The following is a 23472-nucleotide window of genomic DNA, read 5'->3' as shown; positions in this document are numbered from 1 at the left end:
TGACGCAACCCTAACAAGGATCTTCACACAATATGAGCGCTTCTCTGTAATTAAAACAAACAATCAGCAGTGATATTTTATTTTGCCCTCGACTCATCTGATTTCAACCTCGCTCACGATGGCATAGCTGCCGTTCAGTGGCTTAAACCGAAGTAGAAATATGAGGAGATATTCAGTTATAAATAAGTTACCGGGTGAAAGGTAATTGCTCGTGTCGATCCATGTTTATTGATGTCTTGGGCATATCGTTAAAAATGCACAGAATAATCGTGTCCGTGTACTCTTCCCAATTCGGTGCTAGAAGACGAAGAAGACTAATATAAGGTGAAGAGAAAGAAAACGAATAGAGCAGGAGAAAGCATTCGTTCGGACGAAGAAGAGAAGAGAAAACATTTCGTTCAGAAGCGAGCTTTAGGATGCCGAAGATGGAGAACTCTGGACTGCAGACCACCATATGGGTTCAATCTGTCTGCGAAGGTCGCCAGCTTCCTGGAGCATACACCTTTTGTCTGCAGGGTGAGCTGCATCATCACACCGTCATCGACAGCGGCCACGGCAACCCGGGCCTCAGCTTCGACCGCGGCACTGCCGCATCCTGCAGCTGGGGACCGCCGCAGACGCTCTTTGAGGTATCCAGGGGATCGCCTTCTCCAGGAATGAGCTCTGAACGCGGCGAGCCGCTTGTCCGTGACGGACGCACTTGGAGGGCATCTGGCCGGTCTCCGCGGCAGGGACGCAGTTTGCCAACGCCATCACCGGGTGTTCGTAGATGCTGGCCCCCGCCGCCTACGCCGCCAGGGTTTCCGGATGAACGAGCCTCCTGCGAGGACCTCAGCCATCGGCTTTCCAGCCGCCGAGGCAGGCCGCTTGACTTTCATCGTGCGCAAGGTAACACAGGCGGAAGCCCACAAGAAAATCGCCGTGGGTCAGAGATTTCACACACATATCTTTTTGCCGTAGGTCAAGAGAGCTCAGCCGCGACACCTCGCCGTCAAAAAAGACTCGGGGAGCGAGGCCAGCGGAAAGTGCTTCGCAGGCCGACGAGTTAGGACGGAAGGGAGCGCTAACCTCTGAAGGTCGCGATTTGACTGAAAGCGGAAATTACAGAAACCTTCAGAGGTCAATGACGAATGACGAGGCATGGTCTGTGGCCATTGCACAGGACGTGGTCCGCTGGCGAAAACAAGCACCTTGTAAAGACTTTAGTGATCAAGAGCTCAACGAGACGGCCAGTGGGAAGCATGCGGGCTTCGAAATAACCCAACCGAGAACAAGATAGCAGTTTCATCTATGTGGGCGCTGACAACTGTCGGGCACAGTGTTCCACTCCATATTCAAATTGGGACAAAGAAACGGAACCCATCAAGTCGACACCTCCCGAGAGTGATGACGAGGACCCTGTATTGTACAAAATCTTTCATGCCCGGAACAGTTCGCGACAACACTACCGTGCCGAGCGGCTGGCTGCTACTTCCTCGAGTTCATACGCAGCAGGAAGCATCGCAGAGGCCAAATTCCACTACCGGCAAGCACCCGTCCCAGAGCTGTCACCAGGGGGCCAAAGATTTGATGGAAGGAGCACTGTGTCACGTTACTAGTTACGTTTTTATTCCAATTGTCCCCTCCTCGAGCCCCTTTTTCAAAAAAAAGCGCAGAACACCTATAATGATGTTGCGAATAAACAAAATGTACAGTTTTATCGCGTGCTGTTCTTTCATTGCGCCATTGCGACCCACAAAGGTCGTTGTATTGTGAGAGTTCGGGCTCTCCTTTTTAGCACGGCGGAGGAAAGGAGTGAGGGGGAAGAAGTGGGTTCCGCCCACCAATGGCGCACAGTGCGACCGGTTCGCGTGCGGTGCATCATGCGTGTGGTGTGTGTGGTGCTCCACCAGCCGAAAGACTGCAATCGGGAAGGTGCTAGTAGTGCCCTACTCCACCTCTTTGACGAGGCTGCCTGTGCGGACGGACAGAAGGTCCGGTGCTACCACTCCACCTCTGTGACGTTTGCAACTAGCAGGCAGCGGCGCTGTCAACGCTGTGGAGAGAATTGGAAACTACTGTTGTCCTCTCTACTCTCCTCTAAGAGTGGCCTGCTCTCCGAATTCTCAGCGCACGATCTCTCACTTGACGGCTGCTCGCGGATGGACTGCGAGGGTGAGGGTGTGAACATCGTGGCCACGACGGAGTGGGGGATGGTTCGACGCATGCCGTGTTTTTTTGTTTTTGATAGCCAATGTCCCGGTAGTGCTCGGCGTGGACAAATTAGCTGCCTTTTTGCATGCCAATTTTGAGGTGTTGCGATATCGCGTGGTACAAATTGGTTGCACGACACAGTTCATGGCAACTTCTGCGCCGCCTTGGTTGGAACTGTTCTGAAGCACGATTGTGTAACCGACGCTTGACGACGCTTCCAGTGCTCCGGTCAAGAGTCACTTGATGAGCAGCATTACATGTCCGCAAATGATTCGCGTTGTCCGCTGAGTGCGTGAATGGAGCTATATACGTGTCAAAGGCCCGACCACCGCACACTGCTCCCTCCCACGCGCAGAAAAAAAGATGATACGGTTTTTAAACTTGGTTAAACATATTATAGTATGAAATCATTCCCAAGGTCAAATTTTGGCAATGGCCCGGGCCAAATCTAGAGTTCGCCACCGTGTCGGACACGCTCAATTATGGTTTCGTCGAAATTGCCAAGGGCAATGTTCGGAGGTGGGCAGGTAAAATTCCGGGGCTATCCTGAGCCAAATTTGGAGATTTTTTTGATAACGTTATTTATTGCCTCAGGGCATAAGGGGTGCTGGGAAAGTAGAAAGAGAAAGAAAAGAGTAGGTGTGTGCTAAATGAAGGAGAAAAAGTGGGCGGATCTAATGACGTCGAGGAGGCAGCGGTGATGTGGCCCTTGCGTCCAAGCAACATATGAGGACGGGTTGTCCGGCAGGAAATTCGGTGCTGAGATCACCATCATGTTGGGCGCGGTCAATTATGGCTAGACATCAGTTTTGTTCCAAATAAAATTGTTTTATTTTTTTTTCAGGAAAGGAAATGGCATGATAATAGTCTCTCATCTTGGTAGGTCGAAGTCTGACAAGAACATTTTTTAGGGGCGGGGAGGGGGTGGCCTGAGGTCAGAGGTCAAAGGCCATGCCACCATGGTGGACCAGGCTGGTCATGGTGAACTTGCAGAGATAGCACACCTGATGTAGCTTCCAGCAATGCTGTTGCTGTAGTAGGCATCACAAAGTTATTTAAGGTAATCTGGAGACACGGAGTCGGAGATCTGAGTTTTGCATCCAGTAGAACATTCGCTTCAAAAATTTCAGTCCACTTTCGGAGTGGCTCTTCCTTGCAACACTGAGTACGGCTTTTTATACTACTGCGTAACGAGTGCCATAAAATCGAAAACTTCCCGGCACCGCCATCTGTGTGAAGCCTGCACCTGAAAACAGTGGCAGGTGGAGAAAAGGGAGTCCCCCTCCAATCCATTTGTAGGGGAGAGTAGGGAGAGGCCGGAGTAAGAATGACTCACCAACAGTGAAAATAACTAAGAATGACTCAGCAAGAACGAAAAATAACATGCGATTAGAAATAGAAATTCAATAAGAATAGAAGCAGAAGCAGAATAGAATCACGGATAGAACAGAACCAGTTCTGGAATAGATTGCTGAGTGAAAGAAAAGGAATAAGAACTGGAAGCGAATCGCATTTCGACCGCATCAATCCAATTGCTCGCCGCTATTTTTTCTTCTTACTGTGCAAATTTGGCCTTTGACGTTAGTTAAAGAAAAAGGTAAAGGCTAGATTCGTTGTTAAATGTCAACAGGGTTGGATGCTAAGGCCAGCATGTCGACATGCGCGTGTTTGGCTGGCGGGCGTCTTGGATGGTAGCCCTGGCTGCGCAGATGTTCGCTCGTAGCTCGAAGTCCCGGGAAAGTCTTCGTAAGGGGATTCAGCGTTGCCTGCTTGGCGGGAGCAGGGCAGAAGGGGCATTTCAGTGGAGGGGTATGCGACCTGGATGACCAGGACGCCTTGACTGCAGGAGCCAGCACAGCGCCCAATCGAATTCTCCGCAGCGCGACTTTAAGGAGCTTTGGAATAGGGGGACCCTTTTGATTAGGGGCACAGGGGAATAGCGGAGTGACAATGCGCGTGCTCAGAGCAATAACTCCCCTTGAGTTCTTGTCCTGCGCATGAGCACTGGCTCCAAGCTATTCCCCAACCCCCCCTGTTAAGTTGGAAGCCCACGGCGCCGATGGTCCCCCCCCCCCCCCCCCTGCACCTGTTCCCAGGAGCGGTAAATTCCGGGGGAAAAAGAGGAATGTACGTCGAGGCGTGACGCCCGCGCTTAGGGTGACTCTAGAGTCACTAAATAAAGCGGCTCCATGCCGTACGGCTACGATCCCCGCCGCAGCGCAGGGTGGCTAACAGCGTTGTTTACAAAATGGCCGGGCCAAAGTTAGCGGCGAGGTCACCGAAGCGGCAATCTGGCAACAATGATAAACAACAAAATGGCCGCCCCTGCTTACCGCCGTGCTGCCGTGACGGTACTCTAAGTCTTTATTTAGTGACTCTAGGTGACTCGATGCCAGCTACGGCACTAATACTTTCGGCTCTGGCGCCGAGTCAATCTTGCCCCGCCGAAGACATTCCTTTGCTGTCAACGGAGACGGCAAATCCGATGTGTGGTACTCGATGGAATGCGCATGCAGCAAGCTGCGTACGCGGAATCACGCGCCCTGCACATTCCAGGAGGTGCGGGGCCACTGGGCTCGGACCGGGGAGCCCTGGGCTCCGCTCACTTGTACATACACGTTGCCATTGTTTTGCTATTGGTTCAAATTGGGTGAGAGCTGGTTTGCTAAAGCTCCGCCCAGTTATCGAAGGGGTTAAAACCCGCGGGAAACAACGAATTTGGATGAGCGCGCCGAGTCTCAAGCTCGGCCGTTTTTAACAGCCTTTTTTTAAGCAGCCTTTTTTTTAAACTGTCCTTTTTAAACTGCCTTGTGCTATGATGCCTTTTTTTATCAATCCCATCTTTAATAAATAAGTTTTGTTTTAAGAAGTTGGAATCGCTGCCCCAACCGGCAACGTGTCGCCGGACGAGCGGACGAAGACCCGAAGTGCTCTTCGTACCACCAACCGCCGTATATTCGATCACCGGCCAGCGTGCCATCATCAGTCACCGCTCGCGAGGAGCAACCGACTAGCCCAATCCGGCCTTCACATCAGGAGGAGGGCAAGAAGTATAACTCCCCCTTAACCGATAGGGTCCCCCTATTCTAAACTGCCTTTTCCCACGGCGTGTTATGGCTTGTCAGATTGCCTTTGCTCGCGACGACGGCTTTCTAAAGCTTTGAAGCTCCAAGCATGAAGCGACGAAATCAAGGAATGAATCTTGTCTGCATGACATCACGTGTGCCTCATCGCGCTGGCAGTATTTGTCCCTCGGAGTTGCCCTTCCCCCCATCGCCGACTGATCGCCTTGCATTGGTAAAACAATCGCTGCGTGCCCATCTGCTCTGCCGAATACGGCGTATTACAACGATGAGCCGTTCGGGGAATCTTTCCTTTCCAAGGAAATTTGAGACACAAAAATTAAGCGAGAACTTGCTGAGTTGAAATTCAAATTGAAAACAAAAATTGTCTGATTTTTGTTTTCCGGACTGACGGAGTTCAAAAGCTCCAAGTGGAAAAAAACCCTGTAAGAAGAAGACGACGAGGGCGACGCATTACTACCGGACTTCGTCGTCATCGCTGGAGGCTAGAGCGCGGGTCTCGGTCTGAAGCTGCTGCCTCCGGCTCTCCTGTCCCGCTGCTGTCTGAATGCTGCCAGCGTTGGTCGCCGTGATTCATCTGTAAATCCATTCTTCAACACGAACACTGAACCATCAAATAGCTGATCTGCTCAATAAATACTCTCATATTAAGGAACAATTGAGGATAGTGCTTCCATGCAGGCGTTTAGCAGGATTACTGTCTTCTCTTCTTTGGCCTAAAAAAGGCCGTTTCTAGGCCTACAAACAAAAGCTGCCTCATACCTTCCACTTTCTTCCTTTCTCTCTTCGGTTAAGCCTGCATGCCGATTCCGTTTTTTTTTCTCGTCATAGCGTCTTAAATATTGTACATTTAGGTAGAATGCATTTTATTCATATCGATTCTTTATTTTAGTTTCTTGAATTTTCAGTTGTTTTTTTTTCTCACTCATCTGAGTTATGTGCTTATGAATGTCTTTTGCTTTCTGGGCACTATTCTTATGGATGAATGAGTATTATGAATTCTGTGTAAAAATTGCCCGCTGCTCTGCGTGTAAGAAGGAAATTGGGGTGACACTTCGCCCACCAACTTTGTTCGCCTTTTTGTCGCCCCTCGGTAACCAAAGCATTGTTTCAAATTAACTTTGAAACTTTATGCCCACAAGAACAGAAAATAAGATTTTGTACAAAACTTCAGCGATTTCAGTGCACCCGTGATCTGTCAGGATGGCCGAGCGGTCCAAGGCGCTGCGTTCAGGTCGCAGTCCGGTCTTCCGGGCGTGGGTTCGAATCCCACTTCTGACAACACTTTTTATTTTTATGCACTCAAGACGAATAAGGAAGGTTTTACTCTCCACCGATTTCAATGCACCCCTGTTCTGTCAGGATGGCCGAGCGATTCCACTTCCGGCCGCCGCAGCGTACGAACGTGTGATGACGAGCTCCACAGGAGCGGCTACAGCGGCCATGTCTGGCCGCGGAAACAGGTTTTTTAAAACTGACAACGAGTACGAGGTCATCCTACCAAGTTTGCCTACAGGTCGCATAGTTTTAATACAGTTTTTCTTCAGGCTGACGTCCGTGCACGACCGTACCGCGTCGAAGATTTCCGTGACGCGTTGGCTCACCTCAAGTTGCTCCCTGACCTAACCGCCTTGGGGCCGTATCGGATGAGTCACGTCTGGGCGGTGACTTTGGACAGTGCTCACGTTGTCAAGAAGATGCTCGGCGCTGGTGAAATTCAAGTCAAGGAACGTCGGTGTTTGATAATTGACCCAGCAAACCAAGAAGTTCGAATGAAGATTCACTGGTTGCCTCCCGGAGTGCCAGATGAAGACGTGCGTGCGGCCTTTGTGTCGTACGGAAAAGAAACTGAGGTCAAGGCTGAGCGTTGGCGGGTATAAGGCGTCACCGATAAAGGGTCTACAACGCGCCTGGTGTCTCTTTCGCTGAAAGCGGGAGTCAAGCTGGACGATTTGCCGCATCAGGTGAGCATCGCTGGTGAATTGACCCTGGTTGAGGTACCGGGCAGGGCCCCCCTCTGCTTGCGCTGCCGTGGGAAGGGTCATGTTCGGCGTGAGTGAAAAATTCCGCGGTGTGGTGCGTGCCGTCGGTTCGGGCATGCGGAGAGTGAGTGTGCGCGAATGTATGCCAGCGTGACCGGGCGTTCTTCTAACGAAGCAGCGTCCGAGCTGATGATGGATGAGCTTGACGCCGAAGAAGCTGCGACGGGAAAGGGAGGCAACGTTTTGGAGACACTGGTGCCCCATTCAACCAGTGTCGAAGAGGGGAGCGGGAGGCTTGACCCAACAACCAGTCGGTCCCGCCAGACGGATTGCCTGATGAGAAGGCTGCAGTGTTGGAAGACGCCGCCGCCCGTCCTAACGAGGCTTCGGAGAACGCTGAAAGTCATCAGGAGGAAACGGTGGTTTCCGTGGCTGCAAGTAGCAGTCAGGCTGGAAAGCGACCTAGAGAAAAGAATTCCGATGCACCACATACTCCTGAAAAAGGCGCTGAAGAACCTCCGGCGAAAGCTCCTGGAGTGAGGCGTCCGTCTTTCAAGCCGCGGCCTAACGTTCCGCCCGACCCACGGCAGGCGGCCAAGCCGCCTCCGTAGTTAGGTCGACCGCGTGCACCTGGGTGCCTTCGCGTGCAGCGGCAGCATCGACGGACAACAGGCAGCGTCGCCTTTCAAGTTTCCTAGTCAGCGCAACCATGGACTATTGTGAGTTCAGCGACGTTGCTGCACGTGACCTCCTTGTTCACAAAGTCAACAATAGGCGGTACAATTTGCTTTAAAAAGAAAAGATGGAGGGGAAAAAAGATGCAGCATTACGCATAGCAAAGTGTAACGTAAGAGGGCTAGCCGCAAAGCGGCGGCAGTATCAATTAAATTGCCTTGTACTAGAAACTGACATCGACATTGCGGCCATACAAGAGACAAAAGTAGAATCTGAAGAGCAAACTGACCGCATGTTGTTATCTTTTCGATCCCGCTATGACATATGTGTGAGTCATGCCGTCGGCACTTCTGGGGGTGTTTTGCTTGTGATGCGAAACTCAATTGGTATTGTTGTAGAGTGTGTAAAAGTTGATGCAAGTGGTCGTCTTATTGTTCGCGATTTTTTCTTTGCTCAGATGAAATGGCGAGTGATCTGTATATATGCCCCGTACAAGCAACAAGAACGCAGAGTTTTCTTTGAGGAACTTGTGCCCCATGTCAGTGCAGAACGAAATTTTGTTTTACTCGGTGACTTTAATGTGTTTGTATGCGTGAAGATAGGGCAAGGAGGCACCCTTTGCGCGACCGCAGCGCTCTTTACTTGAACACGTTGATCACAGAGCAAAAATTCGAAGATGTAGGTTTGCTGCTATTGATTTATAGTCTGCCACAGTACACTCATTTCCAGCGCAATTCTCCCGCTAGATTTGATAGAGCTTACATATCCGTCGCCCTCGTGCCACTGTGTACCCATTACATGGTGAAACATGTATCATTCAGTGACCATAGCCTCGTTACGCTTACATTAGGTACCAAACAAAGGAATTCGCGCTTTAACTGGCATCTTTGGAAGATGAATAACAAACTTCTCGAAGACGACCCCTTCGTTTGTAACACACAAGATAGTATACGAGAAGTACTGACAAGTGGGGCTAATAGTCTTGTTTGCGCGTGGGGGAGTTTCAAAGAAAACATTAAGATGAGCGCAATCGAACACAGTACAGCGAAACAACACAAAAGAAAACAGGCTGAGAAGCAATTACAATTCCAGCTGGATTTGTTACTCAGTCAAGAATGTGCGCAGCCGGGATTGCGCAGTACAGAAATCAGAGATGTTCGTGGGCAGCTGGAAGTGCTAGACAATGATAAGTACAAGGGAGCAGTTATACGGGCACGGGCAAAAAAGCTTTGGGTTAGTGAAATGCCAACGAAGCGGGCACTTGCGGATGAAAAGAGCTACTCAGCGAAAAACGATATCCAAGAGATAAGGCTCGAAAATGCAGTCACCCGAGACAAGGAAATGACTAAAAGAGCCTTTGTCGAACACTACAGCGAATAATTTGGGTGCAGAAACAAACTTGCAGAGGGTTTTGAAAGCACGTTTTTGTCGCTCATGCCAAAACTCAACGAAGAAAGGAAATCATTTCTAGAAGTTCCAGTTACAATCCAAGAAATTGAAAAAGCCATAGATGATCTTAGTCCGGTCAAGACGCCTGGTCCAGACGGTTTGAGCGCGGCTTTCTATAAGCGGTTTCGAGAAGAAGTGGCAGAGGCATTACACGCTGTTTTAATGGAGGCGTACGAAAAGAAAGAGCTGCCACCGTCTTTCCGGCGAGCGCATATAGTACTAAGTCCTAAGAGTAATGATCGCGAGAAGCAGCAATTGGCTTCGTCTTTCAGACCTATAACGTTAACGAATGTGGATTATAAAATCTATATGAAGGTGCTAGCAAGGAGATTGCAAACTGTCATCAAAGATGTTGTGGGACCACACCAGACTTGTGGCATCAAAGGAAGGTCAATAACCACTAACATTCACATTATGAGGAGCATTTTAGAGTGTTGTGACGTTTTCTCAATGCGCGCAGCTGCGTTACAGGTTGATCTTGAAAAAGCTTTCGGTCGCGTGCATCACGACACACTTTTCAGCATATTGGAATATGTAAACTTGGGCTCAGTGATTTCGGATGGTGTGAGAATGGCATACAAGGGGTGTTTCGCCAATAATGTAGTCAACAAAGAACTCACAGATAGTATCGAAATCCATTCCTCTGTCAGGCAAGGGTGCCCCTTATCCCCCTTGCTATTTGTCATCTATCTGGAGCCGTTTTGTTTGAAAGTACTTTACAATGAAATGGTTAGAGACTTCCAGTTAATGTCAACAGAAGTGAAGGTGCTTTCGTATGCTGATGATATTGCTATTGTTTGCAAGGACAAAGAAAGTGTCAAGGAGGCCTTGAACAATGCCACAGCATACTGCAGATCTACCGGCAGTGTTATAAACTGGAACAAATGCCTGGGTTTCTGGCAGGGGGAGTGGGAAGACTCTCCTCCCTTATTTCAAAATGTTCAGTGGTCAGACGTGCCTACAAAGTATCTAGGCGTACCAATTCAGCACTACAAGGACACGACACAGTATTGGCGAGAAGAAACTGAGCATGTGCGTTCGAAAACAACTAAATGAGGTGGCAGGGATTTTTCCATTTTTGCTCGCGCCATAGTGTGTAACCTTTTCCTTGTCGCGAAAGTATGGTACGTGCTGCAGGCGATGTTCATGACAAGAATGTGTGTTCAGAATCTGCACAGTGTTAGCTGTGTATGTGTGGGAATTAACATGGGAGCGCACGAGCCGGACAAACTTGTTTCGCTCAGTGCAGAATGGTGGTTTGGGTCTTGTACATTTGTTTTTAAGGCAAGTTGTCTCGAGATTCATTTTCCTGCGAGAACAAAAGGATCCCTTTTTGAGGACAGTGATGCAAGTGCGGCTGCAAAACTTTTTACCCGAATTTCTGGTTTGTACGCAAGGGTTTCATCGTCGAGGAGTGCAGGGGTATTTGCGTGAAGTGGTTGGAGCCTTTCAAACATTGAAAGTGCGATTCTCGATGCAGTACCTCAGTGGCGTAAAACGTAGGCGGCTCTATGCGGACCTGTCAGATTTGATGTTACCAGTGCCAATTTATCGCTTACTGAATGGTGATGGTACGGGTGGTGATGTTCTTAAAAGAGTGAAGAAGATGGCCGTGCGGCCATCGGTGAAAACTTTCTTTTTCCACTTACATAGTTGCACACTGCCCGTGAAGCCATGGTTGGAAGAGAAGGGGATATATGTCCCATGGGGCACAACTTGTTTAATATGCCGCAAGCCAGAAACTGTAGACCATATATTCTTGGACTGTTGGGATGCAGTCTTTCTTTGGGACATCCTGCAAAGGACGCTAAAGAAAGACCTTCCAATAACGCCGTATGGCATCCGTTTTTTGCCAGTTAATAACGAAGACGGTGCACCGTATGATTTGTTCATGCTGTCGGTACTGCATGGTGTATGGAAGGCACAAATGGGTGTCCATCATGCAGTTCAAAATGTGCGACCCGCTAGAGAGTACTTTGTTGAGGGCATTGCTTAACTGAGAGATGTGCATAAGGAAAAAGTTGAAAAACCAGAATGGTACACTCTGTTGAATGACCTTGTTGCCGTGAAACGGTTTTAACCTACGAGTGCTGTCTTTGTTCAGATAGCACCTTTTAATGTGTTGTATTTGTTTTTCCTGCCTAGTCGGCAATAAAGAAAAAAAAACTGTCAGGATGGCCGAGCGGTCCAAGGCGCTGCGTTCAGGTCGCAGTCCGGTCTTCCGAGCGTGGGTTCGAATCCCACTTCTGTCATCAATTTTTCTTTTTATGCACACAAGACGAAAATGGAAAGTTTTACTCTGCACCGGTCTGTATGCGCTCGTGTCCTGTCAGGATTTCCGAGCGGTCCAAGGCGCTGCGTTCAGGTCGCAGTCCGGTCTTCCGGGCGTGGGTTCGAATCCCACTTCTGACATCAGTTTTTATTTTTATACACACAAGACGAAAAACGAAGGTTTTACTCTGCACCGATTTGTATGCGCTCGTGTCCTGTCAGGATGGCCGAGCGGTCCAAGGCGCTGCGTTCAGGTCGCAGTCCGGTCTTCCGGGCGTGGGTTCGAATCCCACTTCTGACATCAGTTTTTATTTTTATACACACAAGACGAAAAAGGAAGGTTTTACTCTGCACCGATTTGTATGCGCTCGTGTCCTGTCAGGAGGAGATTCTGCTTCCGGCCGCGCTAGCGAACGGACGCGTTATCATGAGCTCCGTCGGAGCGGCGTCAGCGGCCCAGCAGGGCCGCGGAAACAGGTCTTTTGGTGCTTTTTCTTCGACAGGTGCTGAATACCAGGTAGTTCTACCGAGTTTGCCTACAGGGCGTTTCGTTGCCAACACAGTTTTTTTGCACTGTGATATCAGGGCATGCCCATACCGGGTGGAAGATTTCCGCGATGTTCTGGCTGAGTTATCGCTCCTGCCGGAAGTAATCGCCATTGGAGCCTACAGGATGAGCCACGTGTGGGCGGTTACGTTTAAGGATGAAGACGCCGTGAAAAAAATTGTGAGTGCTGGGGAGCTGGTTGTGAAAAAGTGCCGGTGTCTCGTCATCGACCCAGCTAACCAAGACGTGCGCATGAAAGTCCACTGGCTTTTGCACATGCAGTGTTCCTGACGACGACGTGAAGCTCGCCTTCGCGGCATTTGGCAAGGTGACTGACGTTGCCCGCGAGTGGTGGCGAGTGCAGGGTATGGCAGACAAAGGCTCCACTACAAGGCTCGTCACCCTGAAGCTGAAATCGGGAGTGAAGCTCGACGACATTCCGCACCAGGTGAGCGTCGCCGGTGAGCTGGCTCTCGTGGTCGTGGCGGGCAGGGCTCCGCTCTGCCTTCGCTGCCGTGGCACGGGCCACATACGCCGGGAGTGCCGCATACCGCGGTGCGGTGCTTGTCGACGGTTCGGCCATGAGGACAGCCAGTGCGAGCGCACCTACGCAAAAGTCACCGGGTCCGTTAACACTCAGGACGCTTCAGCCTTGCTCATGGACGCGGCGGATATGGAAGAGACGTCTGCCGCTACGACTGCGACAGCGGCGGGCGAGACGAATGCCGTGGAGACATCGCAACAGGACAAAATTGTTGCTGAGGAGGGCGTAACCATACGTGAACCAGCGCCTCGCCAGGACGCAGGGCCGAGGTCGGAGGGCGAGGTGAAATCCCCAGTCGCTACCGGGGCTCCTTCCATTCCTCCTGACCCTGTGAGCATGGACATGTCTTCCGGGGCGGCTAACCTAGCGGCGGGAAAGCGCCCGCACGACGACGGTGAGAGCACGGCGCTTTAACAGGACGGCAATGGCGGAGACGAGCCGCCGTCCAAAGCCGCAGGTATGAGGCGGCCGACCTTGAAGCCGCGGCCGAACACTTCGTCCGAAACACGGCAGGCGGGGAAACCGCCTCCGTAGTTTCATGCCTAGAGCCCGTTCTGGGGTCTGGGGATTTTTTTTTTGAGGCGTGGCGCGAAGGCAGACACCATAAAATAAGGCGTTTTTTTTTTCTCGATATGGCTCTCATTTTAACTGAAGCACTGCGTGTAGCCACTTTAAACGTGCGAGGCCTTGCAGCAAGAAGGCGACAATGCCAGCTCAGTCGCCTTCTTCTATAGACAACGATCTACACGTAGTTGCAATACAAGAAACTAAAATTGAAAGCCAAGAAGCTACAGAACGTATGGTGTCCGTTTTCCGTACGCACTTTGAAGTATGTGTGTGTCATTCTGTAGGTGCCTCTGGCGGCTGCGTACTTTTTCTTCGCAATAATTTCGGTATTACGGTGCAGTCACTTTTCTCGTGCGATAGCGGCCGTCTTCTTGTCGTTGATTTTTGTACTCTGGCGTTGAGTTCCGAGTTATTTGTGTGTATGCACCAAACGTGGAGTCCGAGCGAAGAGTGTTTTTTGACCGCATTGAGACATACCTAAACTGTGACAAAGTACTAATCCTACTGGGCGATTTCAACTGCGTCTGTCAGGCTACCGATCGTGCAAGAAGTTCGTTTGTGAGAGATAGGAGTGCTGATGTCTTGAACGAATTGGTCCATGGCCATAATTTAGAAGATATTGGAGGTGTTTTCACCAATGGCCTTTGTACACGGTATACCCATTTTCAGGGCAATAGCCATGCCCGATTGGACAGAGTGTATGTGTCGGCAGAACTTTCTTCACTATGCACATTGTATGATGTCACATCGGTGGCTTTCAGTGACCACGCCCTAGTGATTACAACCTTTGGCAGGCAGCAAAGCAAAAAGCGGTTTAATTGACATTTATGGAAATTAAATAGTAAGTTGTTGGAGGACGAAGGATTCGCTAAGGAAGTAAAGCAAGAACTAGAGAAGCTAATTACAGCGCAACCGTTGAACTTCGCTGCACAGTGGGAGGAGTTTAAGCAAAGGGTAAAAATAAGAGCGATTGAAAAAGGTACGCAGTTGAAATATGCCGAGAAACAAAAGGAAGCAGAGCTTCGTGAACAGCTTGAATACCTCACGTGTATAGAAAGCGCACAACCAGGCACATCCTTTAATGAAATCAGGGATGTCAAAGCCCAGCTGGAAAAAATGGACGCCGATAAGTATACTGCGGCAGTTATTCGGGCGCGAACTGAGCAGCTATGGGCAGGGGAAGCACCAACAAAACGAGCGATATCCGATGAAAAACGATACTCGTGCCGAAAGCAAATACGACAAATAAACACTGGGGCAGGGGATTCGGCAGACAGTGGCGTAATCAAGGAAACAATCTATGATCACTTCAAAGATATGCTGGGTCATTCGCGGAACGGGGCTTCCACGGCGAATTTCTACCACTTGTGCCGAAACTTGACGAAGAAATCAAAATACGGCTCGAACAGACGATTTCCTTGCAAGAAATAGAGGACGCGATAGATGCATTGCCAACCGGTAATGCTCCTGGCCCCGACGGCCTGGGAGGAGCTTTCTACAAAGCTTTCAAAACTGCAATAGCCCAGATACTGCAAGTCATTGTCGTTGAAAGTTATGAGAAAAAACGTGTTCCGCTGTCCTTCACAACTTCGCACATAGTGCTCATTCCTGAAACCGATGATGCTGAAAAGCTCCTGATGGTGGGGTCTTATCGCCCGATAAGCCTCACAAACGTCGACTACAATATTTTCATGAAGGTGTTGGCGAAGAGACTGCAGAGTGTTATAACATCAATTGTAGGCACGCACCAAACGTGTGGCATAAAAGGTCGAAGTATCGCTACGAATATACACGTGGCGCGGTCCATACTAGAATGCTGTGACTCTTTTGATGACCGAGTGGCGATGATACAACTAGATCTGGCAAAAGCCTTTGACCGGGTGTCTCATGACGTCCTGTTAGCCGTACTAGAGCATGCGAATGTTGGCCGAATAATAACAGAAGGTGTTAGAATGGCATACGCAAACTGTACGACTCAGATTGTTGTGAACGGCGAACTCACTGGCAGCCTGCAAGTGCGATCTTCTGTAAGACAGGGTTGTCCCCTTTCGCCATTGCTGTTCGCGGCGTACCTTGAGCCACTTTGCTTGGCCATCCGGAATAATGAATGCATAACGGGTTTCAGGCTGCAATCAGCGCACGTAAAAATCTTGGCTTATGCTGGTGACATCGCTGTATTTTGTGCAAATACAGAAAGTATTTCTGAGGTAACGAACGTAGTGCACAAATTTTGTAGCTGCACTGGAGCCCAGAGCAACTGGGAAAAAAGCAACGGTTTCTGGCACGGTGGCTGGGACGTCACGCCTGAACACTATTCTCGGATGCGCTGGTCCACCACTCCAGCGTTGTATTTAGGAGTACCCCTTGACAGTTACCGGGACCCAGATCCGTACTGGCTTGACCAAGCATCGAGGGCCAAGGAAAGAAGTGATGCATGGCAAGGGAGACAGTTATCGATGTTTTCGCGTGCCATTATCTGCAACCTGTTCCTTACTGCTAAAGTGTGGTATGTGATGAATGTGCTCAGTGCTTCCCGGGCAAGCATTCAAAAACTTCATTGTGTATTTGCGGTTTTTATTTGGGCTTCGACCTGGGAAAGGACGAGTCGAACAAACTTGTTTCTTTCTGTGAAGAAAGGTGGGCTTGGCCTGGCGCATTTATTCTTGAGACAAGTTGTCTCGCGTTTCATGTACCTACGGGATGAAAATGATGTCTTCCTCCGGACCGTAATGCAAGTACGGCTTTGTCGACTTCTTCCTGACCTTCTTGTAAGTTCGGTACATGTAAATGGTGCGATAAGAGGGTACCTTAAAGAAGTTGTGCTCGCGTACAGAATGCTGCATGTTCGGTTTTCCATGGAGTATTTGTGTAATGTCAAGAAAAAAAAAATGTACGTGGACTTAGTGGACACAATGCTTCCTCTGCCGATATATCGTTTGCCACACGTTGCAGGCCCAGGAGCTGATGTGCTTAAAAGAGTTAAGAAGATGCCAATATTGCCAGCGATCAAATCCTTTTTCTTTAAACTCCACACTAATACCTTCTCAGTGAAAACGTGGATGCACGATAAAGGTCTTTTCGTCCCTTGGTCAACAAACTGTTTCCTGTGCCACAAACCGGAAACCATTAAACATGTGTTTTTGGACTGTTGGGATCCCATTTTTTTCTGGGATGTCCTTCAGAGAACTTTAAAGAAAGACCTACCATTAGATGCATATGGCATAAGATTTCTACCTTTTCACAAAACAGATGATTTTCCATTTGATGCTGTAATGCTCCTGGGACTTCACAGCTTGTGGAAAACCAGAATGGAGTTTAACAATGCAGATGAACAAGTGAAACCTGTACGGGAACATTTCATTCAAAATGTTGTGCGATTTAGGGAGGCGTGTAAGGCCCTCCCTGAACAGCCAAAATGGATCGATGTGCTTGATGATTTGGCAAGACTGAAGAAATTTTAACATGCCGTGTCAGGCAAAGGTCTGCCGCCACGTTTTAATCGTTCATCTTGTGTGATTAGAATGTCAAAGTCGGCAATAAAAAAAAAAACCCGTGTCCTGTCAGGATAGCCGAGCGGTCCAAGGCGCTGCGTTCAGGTCGCAGTCCTGTCTTCCGGGCGTGGGTTCGAATCCCACTTCTGACATCAATTTTTCTTTTTATGCACACAAGACGAAAAAGGAAGGTTTTACTCTGCACCGATCTGTATGCACCCGTGTCCTGTCAGGATGGCCGAGCGGTCCAAGGCGCTGCGTTCAGGTCGCAGTCCGGTCTTCCGGGCGTGGGTTCGAATCCCACTTCTGACATCAGTTTTTATTTTTATACACACAAGACGAAAAACGAAGCTTTTACTCTGCACCGATTTGTATGCGCTCGTGTCCTGTCAGGATGGCCGAGCGGTCCAAGGCGCTGCGTTGAGGTCGCAGTCCGGTCTTCCGGGCGTGGGTTCGAATCCCACTTCTGACATCAGTTTTTATTTTTATACACACAAGACGAAAAACGAAGGTTTTACTCTGCACCGATTTGTATGCGCTCGTGTCCTGTCAGTATGGCCGAGCGGTCTAAGGCGCTGCGTTCAGGTCGCAGTCCGGTCTTCCGGGCGTGGGTTCGAATCCCACTTCTGACATCAGTTTTTATTTTTATACACACAAGACGAAAAACGAAGGTTTTACTCTGCACCGATTTGTATGCGCTCGTGTCCTGTCAGGATGGCCGAGCGGTCCAAGGCGCTGCTTTCAGGTCGCAGTCCGGTCTTCCGGGCGTGGGTTCGAATCCCACTTCTGACATCAGTTTTTATTTTTATACACACAAGACGAAAAAGGAAGGTTTTACTCTGCACCGATATGTATGCGCTCGTGTCCTGTCAGGAGGAGATTCTGCTTCCGGCCGCGCTAGCGAACGGACGCGCTATCATGGGCTCCGTCGGAGCGGCGTCAGCGGCCCAGCAGGGCCGCGGAAACAGGTGCTGAATACCAGGTAGTTTTACCGAGTTTGCCTACAGGGCGTTTCGTTGCCAACACAGTTTTCTTGCACTGTGATATCAGGGCACGCCCATACCGGGTGGAAGATTTCCGCGATGTTCTGGCTGAGTTATCGCTCCTGCCGGAAGTAATCGCCATCGGAGCCTACAGGATGAGCCACGTGTTGGCGGTTACGTTTAAGGATGAAGACGCCGTTAAAAAAATTGTGAGTGCTGGTGAGCTGGTTGTGAAAAAGTGCCGGTGTCTCGTCATCGACCCAGCTAACCAAGACGTGCGCATGAAAGTCCACTGGTTTTTGCACAGTGTTCCTGACGACGACGTGAAGCTCGCCTTCGCGGCATTTGGCAAGGTGACTGACGTTGCCCGCGAGCGGTGGCGAGTGCAGGGTATGGCAGACAAAGGCTCCACTACAAGGCTCGTTACCCTGAAGCTGAAACCGGGAGTGAAGCTCGACTACATTCCGCACCAGGTGAGGGTCGCCGGTGAGCTGGCTCTCGTGGTCGTGCCGGGCAGGGCTCCGCTCTTCCTTCGCTGCCGTGGCACGGGCCACATACGCCGGGAGTGCCGCATACCGCGGTGCGGTGCTTGTCGACGGTTCGGCCACGAGGACAGCCAGTGCGAGCGTACCTACGCAAAAAGTCACCGGGTCCGTTAACACTCAGGACGCTTCAGCCTTGCTCATGGACGCGGCGGATATGGAAGAGACGTCTGCCGCTACGACTGCGACAGCGGCGGGCGAGACGAATGCCGTGGAGACATCGCAACAGGACAAAATTGTTGCTGAGGAGGGCGTAACCATACGTGAACCATGCAGCGCCCCGCCAGGACGTAGGGCCGAGGTCGGAGGGCGAGGTGAAATCCCCAGTCGCTACTGGGGCTCCTTCCATTCCTCCTGACCCTGTGAGCATGGACATGTCTTCCGGGGCGGCTAACCTAGCGGCGGGAAAGCGCCCGCACGACGACGGTGAGAGCACGGCGCTTCAACAGGACGGCAATGGCGGAGACGAGCCGCCGTCCAAAGCCGCAGGTATGAGACGGCCGACCTTGAAGCCGCGGCCGAACACTTCGTCCGAAACACGGCAGGCGGGGAAACCGCCTCCGTAGTTTCATGCCTAGAGCCCGTTCTGGGGTCTGGGGATTTTATTTTTTTTAGGTGTGGCCCGAAGGCAGACACCATAAAATAAGGCGTTTTTTTTTCTCGATATGGCTCTCATTTTAACTGAAGCACTGCGTGTGGCCACTTTAAACGTGCGAGGCCTTGCAGCAAGAAGGCGACAATGCCAGCTCAGTCGCCTTCTTCTAGACAACGATCTGCGCGTAGTTGCAATACAAGAAACTAAAATTGAAAGCCGAGAAGCTACAGAACGTATGGTGTCCGTTTTCCGTACGCACTTTGAAGTATGTGTGTGTCATTCTGTAGGTGCCTCTGGCGGCTGCGTACTTTTTCTTCGCAATAATCTCGGTATTACGGTGCAGTCACTTTTCTCGTGCGATAGCGGCCGTCTTCTTGTCGTTGATTTTTTGTACTCTGGCGTTGAGTTCCGAGTTATTTGTGTGTATGCACCAAATGCGGAGTCCGAGCGAAGAGTGTTTTTTTGACCGCTTTGAAACATACCTAAACTGTGACAAAGTACTAATCCTACTGGGCGATTTCAACTGCGTCTGTCAGGCTACCGATCGTGCAAGAAGTTCGTTTGTGAGAGATAGGAGTGCTGATGTCTTGAACGAATTGGTCCATGGCCATAATTTAGAAGATATTGGAAGTGTTTTCACCAATGGCCCTTGTACACGGTATACCCATTTTCAGGGCAATAGCCATGCCCGATTTGACAGAGTGTATGTGTCGGCAGAACTTTTTTCACTATGCACATTGTATGATGTCAGACCTGTGGCTTTCAGTGACCACGCCCTAGTGATTACAACCTTTGGCAGGCAGCAAAGCAAAAAGCGGTTTAATTGGCATTTATGGAAATTAAATAATAAGTTGTTGGAGGACGAAGGATTCGCTAAGGAAGTAAAGCAAGAACTAGAGAAGCTAATTACAGCGCAACCGTCGAACTTCGCTGCAGAGTGGGAGGAGTTTAAGCAAAGGGTAAAAATAAGAGCGATTGAAAAAGGTACGCAGTTGAAATATGCCGAGAAACAAAAGGAAGCAGAGCTTCGTGAACAGCTTGAATACCTCACGTGTATAGAAAGCGCACAACCAGGCACATGCTTTAATGAAATCAGGGATGTCAAAGCCCAGCTGGAAAAAATGGACGCCGATAAGTATACTGCGGCAGTTATTCGGGCGCGAACTGAGCAGCTATGGGCAGGGGAAACACCAACAAAACGAGCGATATCCGATGAAAAACGATACTCGTGCCGAAAGCAAATACGACAAATAAACACTGGGGCAGGGGTTTCGGCAGACAGTGGCGTAATCAAGGAAACAATCTGTGATCACTTCAAAGATATGCTGGTTCATTCGCGGAAAGCGGAAAGGGTCGAATTTCTACCACTTATGCCGAAACTTGACGAAGAAATCAAAATACGGCTCGAACAGACGATTTCCTTGCAAGAAATAGAGGACACGATAGATGCATTGCCAACCGGTAAAGCTCCTGGCCCCGACGGCCTGGGAGCAGCTTTCTACAAAGCTTTCAAAACTGCAATAGCCCAGATACTGCAAGTCATTGTCGTTGAAAGTTACGAGAAAAAACGTGTTCCGCTGTCCTTCACAACTTCGCACATAGTGATCATTCCTAAAACCGATGATGGTGAAAAGCTCCTGATGGTGGGGTCTTATCGCCCGATAAGCCTCACAAACGTCGACTACAATATTTTCATGAAGGTGTTGGCGAAGAGACTGCAGAGTGTTATAACATCGATTGTAGGCACGCACCAAACGTGTGGCATAAAAGGTCGAAGTATCGCTACGAACATACACGTGGCGCGGTCCAAACTAGAATGCTGTGACTCTTTTGATGACCGAGTGGTGATGATACAACTAGATCTGGCAAAAACCTTTGACCGGGTGTCTCATGACGTCCTGTTTGCCGTACTAGAGCATGCGAATGTTGGCCGAATAATAACAGAAGGTGTTAGAATGGCATACGCAAACTGTACGACTCAGATTGTTGTGAACGGCGAACTCACTGGCAGCCTGCAAGTGCGATCTTCTGTAAGACAGGGTTGTCCCCTGTCGCCATTGCTGTTCGCGGCGTACCTTGAGCAACTTTGCTTGGCCATCCGGAATAATGAATGCATAACGGGTTTCAGACTGCAATCAGCGCACGTAAAAATCTTGGCTTATGCTGATGACATCGCTGTATTTTGTGCAAATACAGAAAGTATTTCTGAGGTAACGAACGTAGTGCACAAATTTTGTAGCTGCACCGGAGCCCAGATCAACTGGGAAAAAAGCAACGGGTTCTGGCACGGTGGCTGGGACGTCACGCCTGAACACTATTCTCGGATGCGCTGGTCCACCACTCCAGCGTTGTATTTAGGAGTACCCCTTGACAGTTACCGGGACCCAGATCCGTACTGGCTTGACCAAGCATCGAGGGCCAAGGAAAGAAGTGATGCATGGCAAGGGAGACAGTTATCGATGTTTTCGCGTGCCATTATCTGCAACCTGTTCCTTACTCCTAAAGTGTGGTATGTGATGAAGGTGCTCAGTGCTTCCCGGGCAAGCATTCAAAAACTTCATCGTGTATTTGCGGTTTTTATTTGGGCTTCGACCTGGGAAAGGACGAGTCGAACAAACTTGTTTCTTTCTGTGAAGAAAGGTGGGCTTGGCCTGGCGCATTTATTCTTGAGACAAGTTGTCTCGCGTTTCATGTACCTACGGGATGAAAATGATGTCTTCCTCCGGACCGTAATGCAAGTACGGCTTTGTCGACTTCTTCCTGACCTTCTTGTAAGTTCGGTACATGTAAATGGTGCGATAAGAGGGAACCTTAAAGAAGTTGTGCTCGCGTACAGAATGCTGCATGTTCGATTTTCCATGGAGTATTTGTGTAATGTCAAGAAAAAAAAATGTACGTGGACTTAGTGGACACAATGCTTCCTCTGCCGATATATCGTTTGCCACACGTTGCAGGCCCAGGAGCTGATGTACTTAAGAGTTAAGAAGATGCCAATATTGCCAGCGATCAAATCCTTTTTCTTTAAACTCCACACTAATACCTTATGTAGTCAAGAGTTCGACGGAAATCCGTCTGGTCAGGCATGGTGATGCAATGAAGTGAAGTAGCAGTCACTGACCATAGTCGAAAAAAAAAAGGAAAGACGTTTCGAAACCCGTACGGGTTTCTTGTTCACAGTGAGCAGGACAAGAGCGGTGACGAATTTATATCCGGAGAATGTGACGTAAAGATCGGGCGTAGATGCCTGGCGTGGGGCCAGCGTTCTTGTTTAATGTTGCTTGTGATGTTTGGATGAATAGCGATTCCACAGAAGGCGCGTCGTCAGGTTTCTTTCCTTAGATAAGATGGAGGCATTGCCCCAGTCAATCTGGTGGCCAGTGTCGTGTGCATGACCCGCCAGCGCATTTGTGGCATGCTTTTTGTTTTTCACATCACGTTGGTGGTCCTTTATGCGTCTTGAGTACTTCCCTGTCTCACCGATGTAGGCATGATTGCAGTTCAAGCATGGTATTTTGTAGACGACTCCTGGAAACTGCTCATTTGGTAGTCGGTCTTTCACATTCATTAGCTGATTCCGCAGCTTGCTGACAGGCACGTGGGCCACGCGTAAGTCGTATTTTGAGAACACACGAGACAACGCTTCGCTGATACCAGTCATGTATGGAATGCCTGCTCGTGTTCGATACGTCCTACAATCAGTGGTAGCTGGATGTGCAGCTCGTTCTTGTAGCTTTGATATGAAGCGGCTCGGATAACCGTTGGCTGACAGTTCTTCGTGCACTCTTTTTAACTCCTTTTCTTAATCTTCTCGGATTTTGCAGACACGTGTCGCACGTTTGGTCAGTGATGTGACGACGGAGGCTTTGTGCGCAACTGGATGATTTGAATGAAAATCTAAGTACTGGGCTGTGTGCGTAGGCTTTCTGTACACAGAGAACGAAAGGCGATTGTCCCTCCGCTCGACCAGGGCATCCAAGAAGGGAAGGCGGTTTTCTTGCTCAAACTCGGCCGTGAACTTCAAGCTTGGTTCGACACTGTTTAGTTCATGTAGAAACCGCGACGCGTCCTCTTTCCTTAATATGCAAAAACAGTCGTCGACATACCGGTAGAAGACATTGGGTGCTGGAGTGAAAGCATTCAATACCTTGTCCTCTAGTGCTTCCATGACGAGGTTTGCTGTGGTGACCGATATGGAAGCGCCCATCGCAGTGCCTTGGGTCTGTCTGTAGAATTTTGAATTAAAGGAAAAATACGTATTGCTTAGGCAGAACCGTAGCAGTGTGCTCAGCTCTGGAACGTCGAAGGGCGTACGACTTGCCAGATTGCGGTCCTTCTCCAACGCTTCCTCGCACGTGGAAACGGCTAGGTCAACCGGGACACTGGTGAAGAGTGCCGTGACGTCGAAGGAGACCATTACGTCCTCTGCGTCCAATTCCAAGTCATGCAGTTTCTGAACAAAATTTGAAGAGTTCCCGATGTACGTCCTAGTCTTTCCGGATAAAGGGCTGAACACTTCGTGGAGGTACCCCGAAAGTCGATACAGTGGCTAC

At 49.7% G+C, this 23472-nt stretch overlaps 1 protein-coding gene, 9 non-coding genes and 3 pseudogenes across 10 annotated transcripts; all 13 read left to right on the top strand.

The window, feature by feature from the left end:
• The first annotated feature begins 416 nt into the window (after positions 1–416).
• LOC144119892 (uncharacterized) lies at positions 417–7798 on the top strand (annotated as a pseudogene).
• TRNAL-CAG (transfer RNA leucine (anticodon CAG)) lies at positions 6474–6557 on the top strand. Its single transcript has one exon. It is a non-coding gene; the product is annotated as a tRNA-Leu (tRNA).
• A 2331-nt stretch (positions 7799–10129) lies between the features above and the next one.
• Positions 10130–11462, top strand: LOC144118817 (uncharacterized; annotated as a pseudogene).
• An 88-nt stretch (positions 11463–11550) lies between these two features.
• On the top strand, positions 11551–11634 carry TRNAL-CAG (transfer RNA leucine (anticodon CAG)). The gene has a single exon. It is a non-coding gene; the product is annotated as a tRNA-Leu (tRNA).
• A 32-nt stretch (positions 11635–11666) lies between these two features.
• Positions 11667–13158, top strand: LOC144119890 (uncharacterized; annotated as a pseudogene).
• TRNAL-CAG (transfer RNA leucine (anticodon CAG)) lies at positions 11711–11794 on the top strand. Its single transcript has one exon. It is a non-coding gene; the product is annotated as a tRNA-Leu (tRNA).
• Positions 11871–11954, top strand: TRNAL-CAG (transfer RNA leucine (anticodon CAG)). The gene has a single exon. It is a non-coding gene; the product is annotated as a tRNA-Leu (tRNA).
• Positions 13159–16870: 3712 nt separating the features above from the next.
• On the top strand, positions 16871–16954 carry TRNAL-CAG (transfer RNA leucine (anticodon CAG)). Its single transcript has one exon. It is a non-coding gene; the product is annotated as a tRNA-Leu (tRNA).
• A 76-nt stretch (positions 16955–17030) lies between these two features.
• On the top strand, positions 17031–17114 carry TRNAL-CAG (transfer RNA leucine (anticodon CAG)). Its single transcript has one exon. It is a non-coding gene; the product is annotated as a tRNA-Leu (tRNA).
• Positions 17115–17190: 76 nt separating this feature from the next.
• On the top strand, positions 17191–17274 carry TRNAL-GAG (transfer RNA leucine (anticodon GAG)). Its single transcript has one exon. It is a non-coding gene; the product is annotated as a tRNA-Leu (tRNA).
• Positions 17275–17350: 76 nt separating this feature from the next.
• On the top strand, positions 17351–17434 carry TRNAL-CAG (transfer RNA leucine (anticodon CAG)). The gene has a single exon. It is a non-coding gene; the product is annotated as a tRNA-Leu (tRNA).
• Positions 17435–17510: 76 nt separating this feature from the next.
• On the top strand, positions 17511–17594 carry TRNAL-CAG (transfer RNA leucine (anticodon CAG)). Its single transcript has one exon. It is a non-coding gene; the product is annotated as a tRNA-Leu (tRNA).
• A 346-nt stretch (positions 17595–17940) lies between these two features.
• LOC144119889 (uncharacterized) lies at positions 17941–18444 on the top strand. Its single transcript, XM_077652402.1, has one exon. The coding sequence runs from the start codon at positions 17941–17943 to the stop codon at positions 18442–18444; it is 504 nt and encodes a 167-aa protein (XP_077508528.1).
• Positions 18445–23472: the final 5028 nt, after the last annotated feature.

The sequence above is a fragment of the Amblyomma americanum genome, chromosome 2, assembly GCF_052857255.1.
Source record: "Amblyomma americanum isolate KBUSLIRL-KWMA chromosome 2, ASM5285725v1, whole genome shotgun sequence".
NCBI classification, from domain to species: domain Eukaryota; kingdom Metazoa; phylum Arthropoda; class Arachnida; order Ixodida; family Ixodidae; genus Amblyomma; species Amblyomma americanum.
The sequence above is the reverse complement of the archived record's forward strand: the minus strand, read 5'-3'. Positions and strand labels throughout refer to the sequence as shown.

What these genes read in the sequence shown, in the direction of transcription:
- LOC144119889 (XM_077652402.1), top strand. Translation starts at nt 17,941, where the DNA reads ATGAGCCACGTGTTGGCGGTTACGTTTAAGGATGAAGACGCCGTTAAA.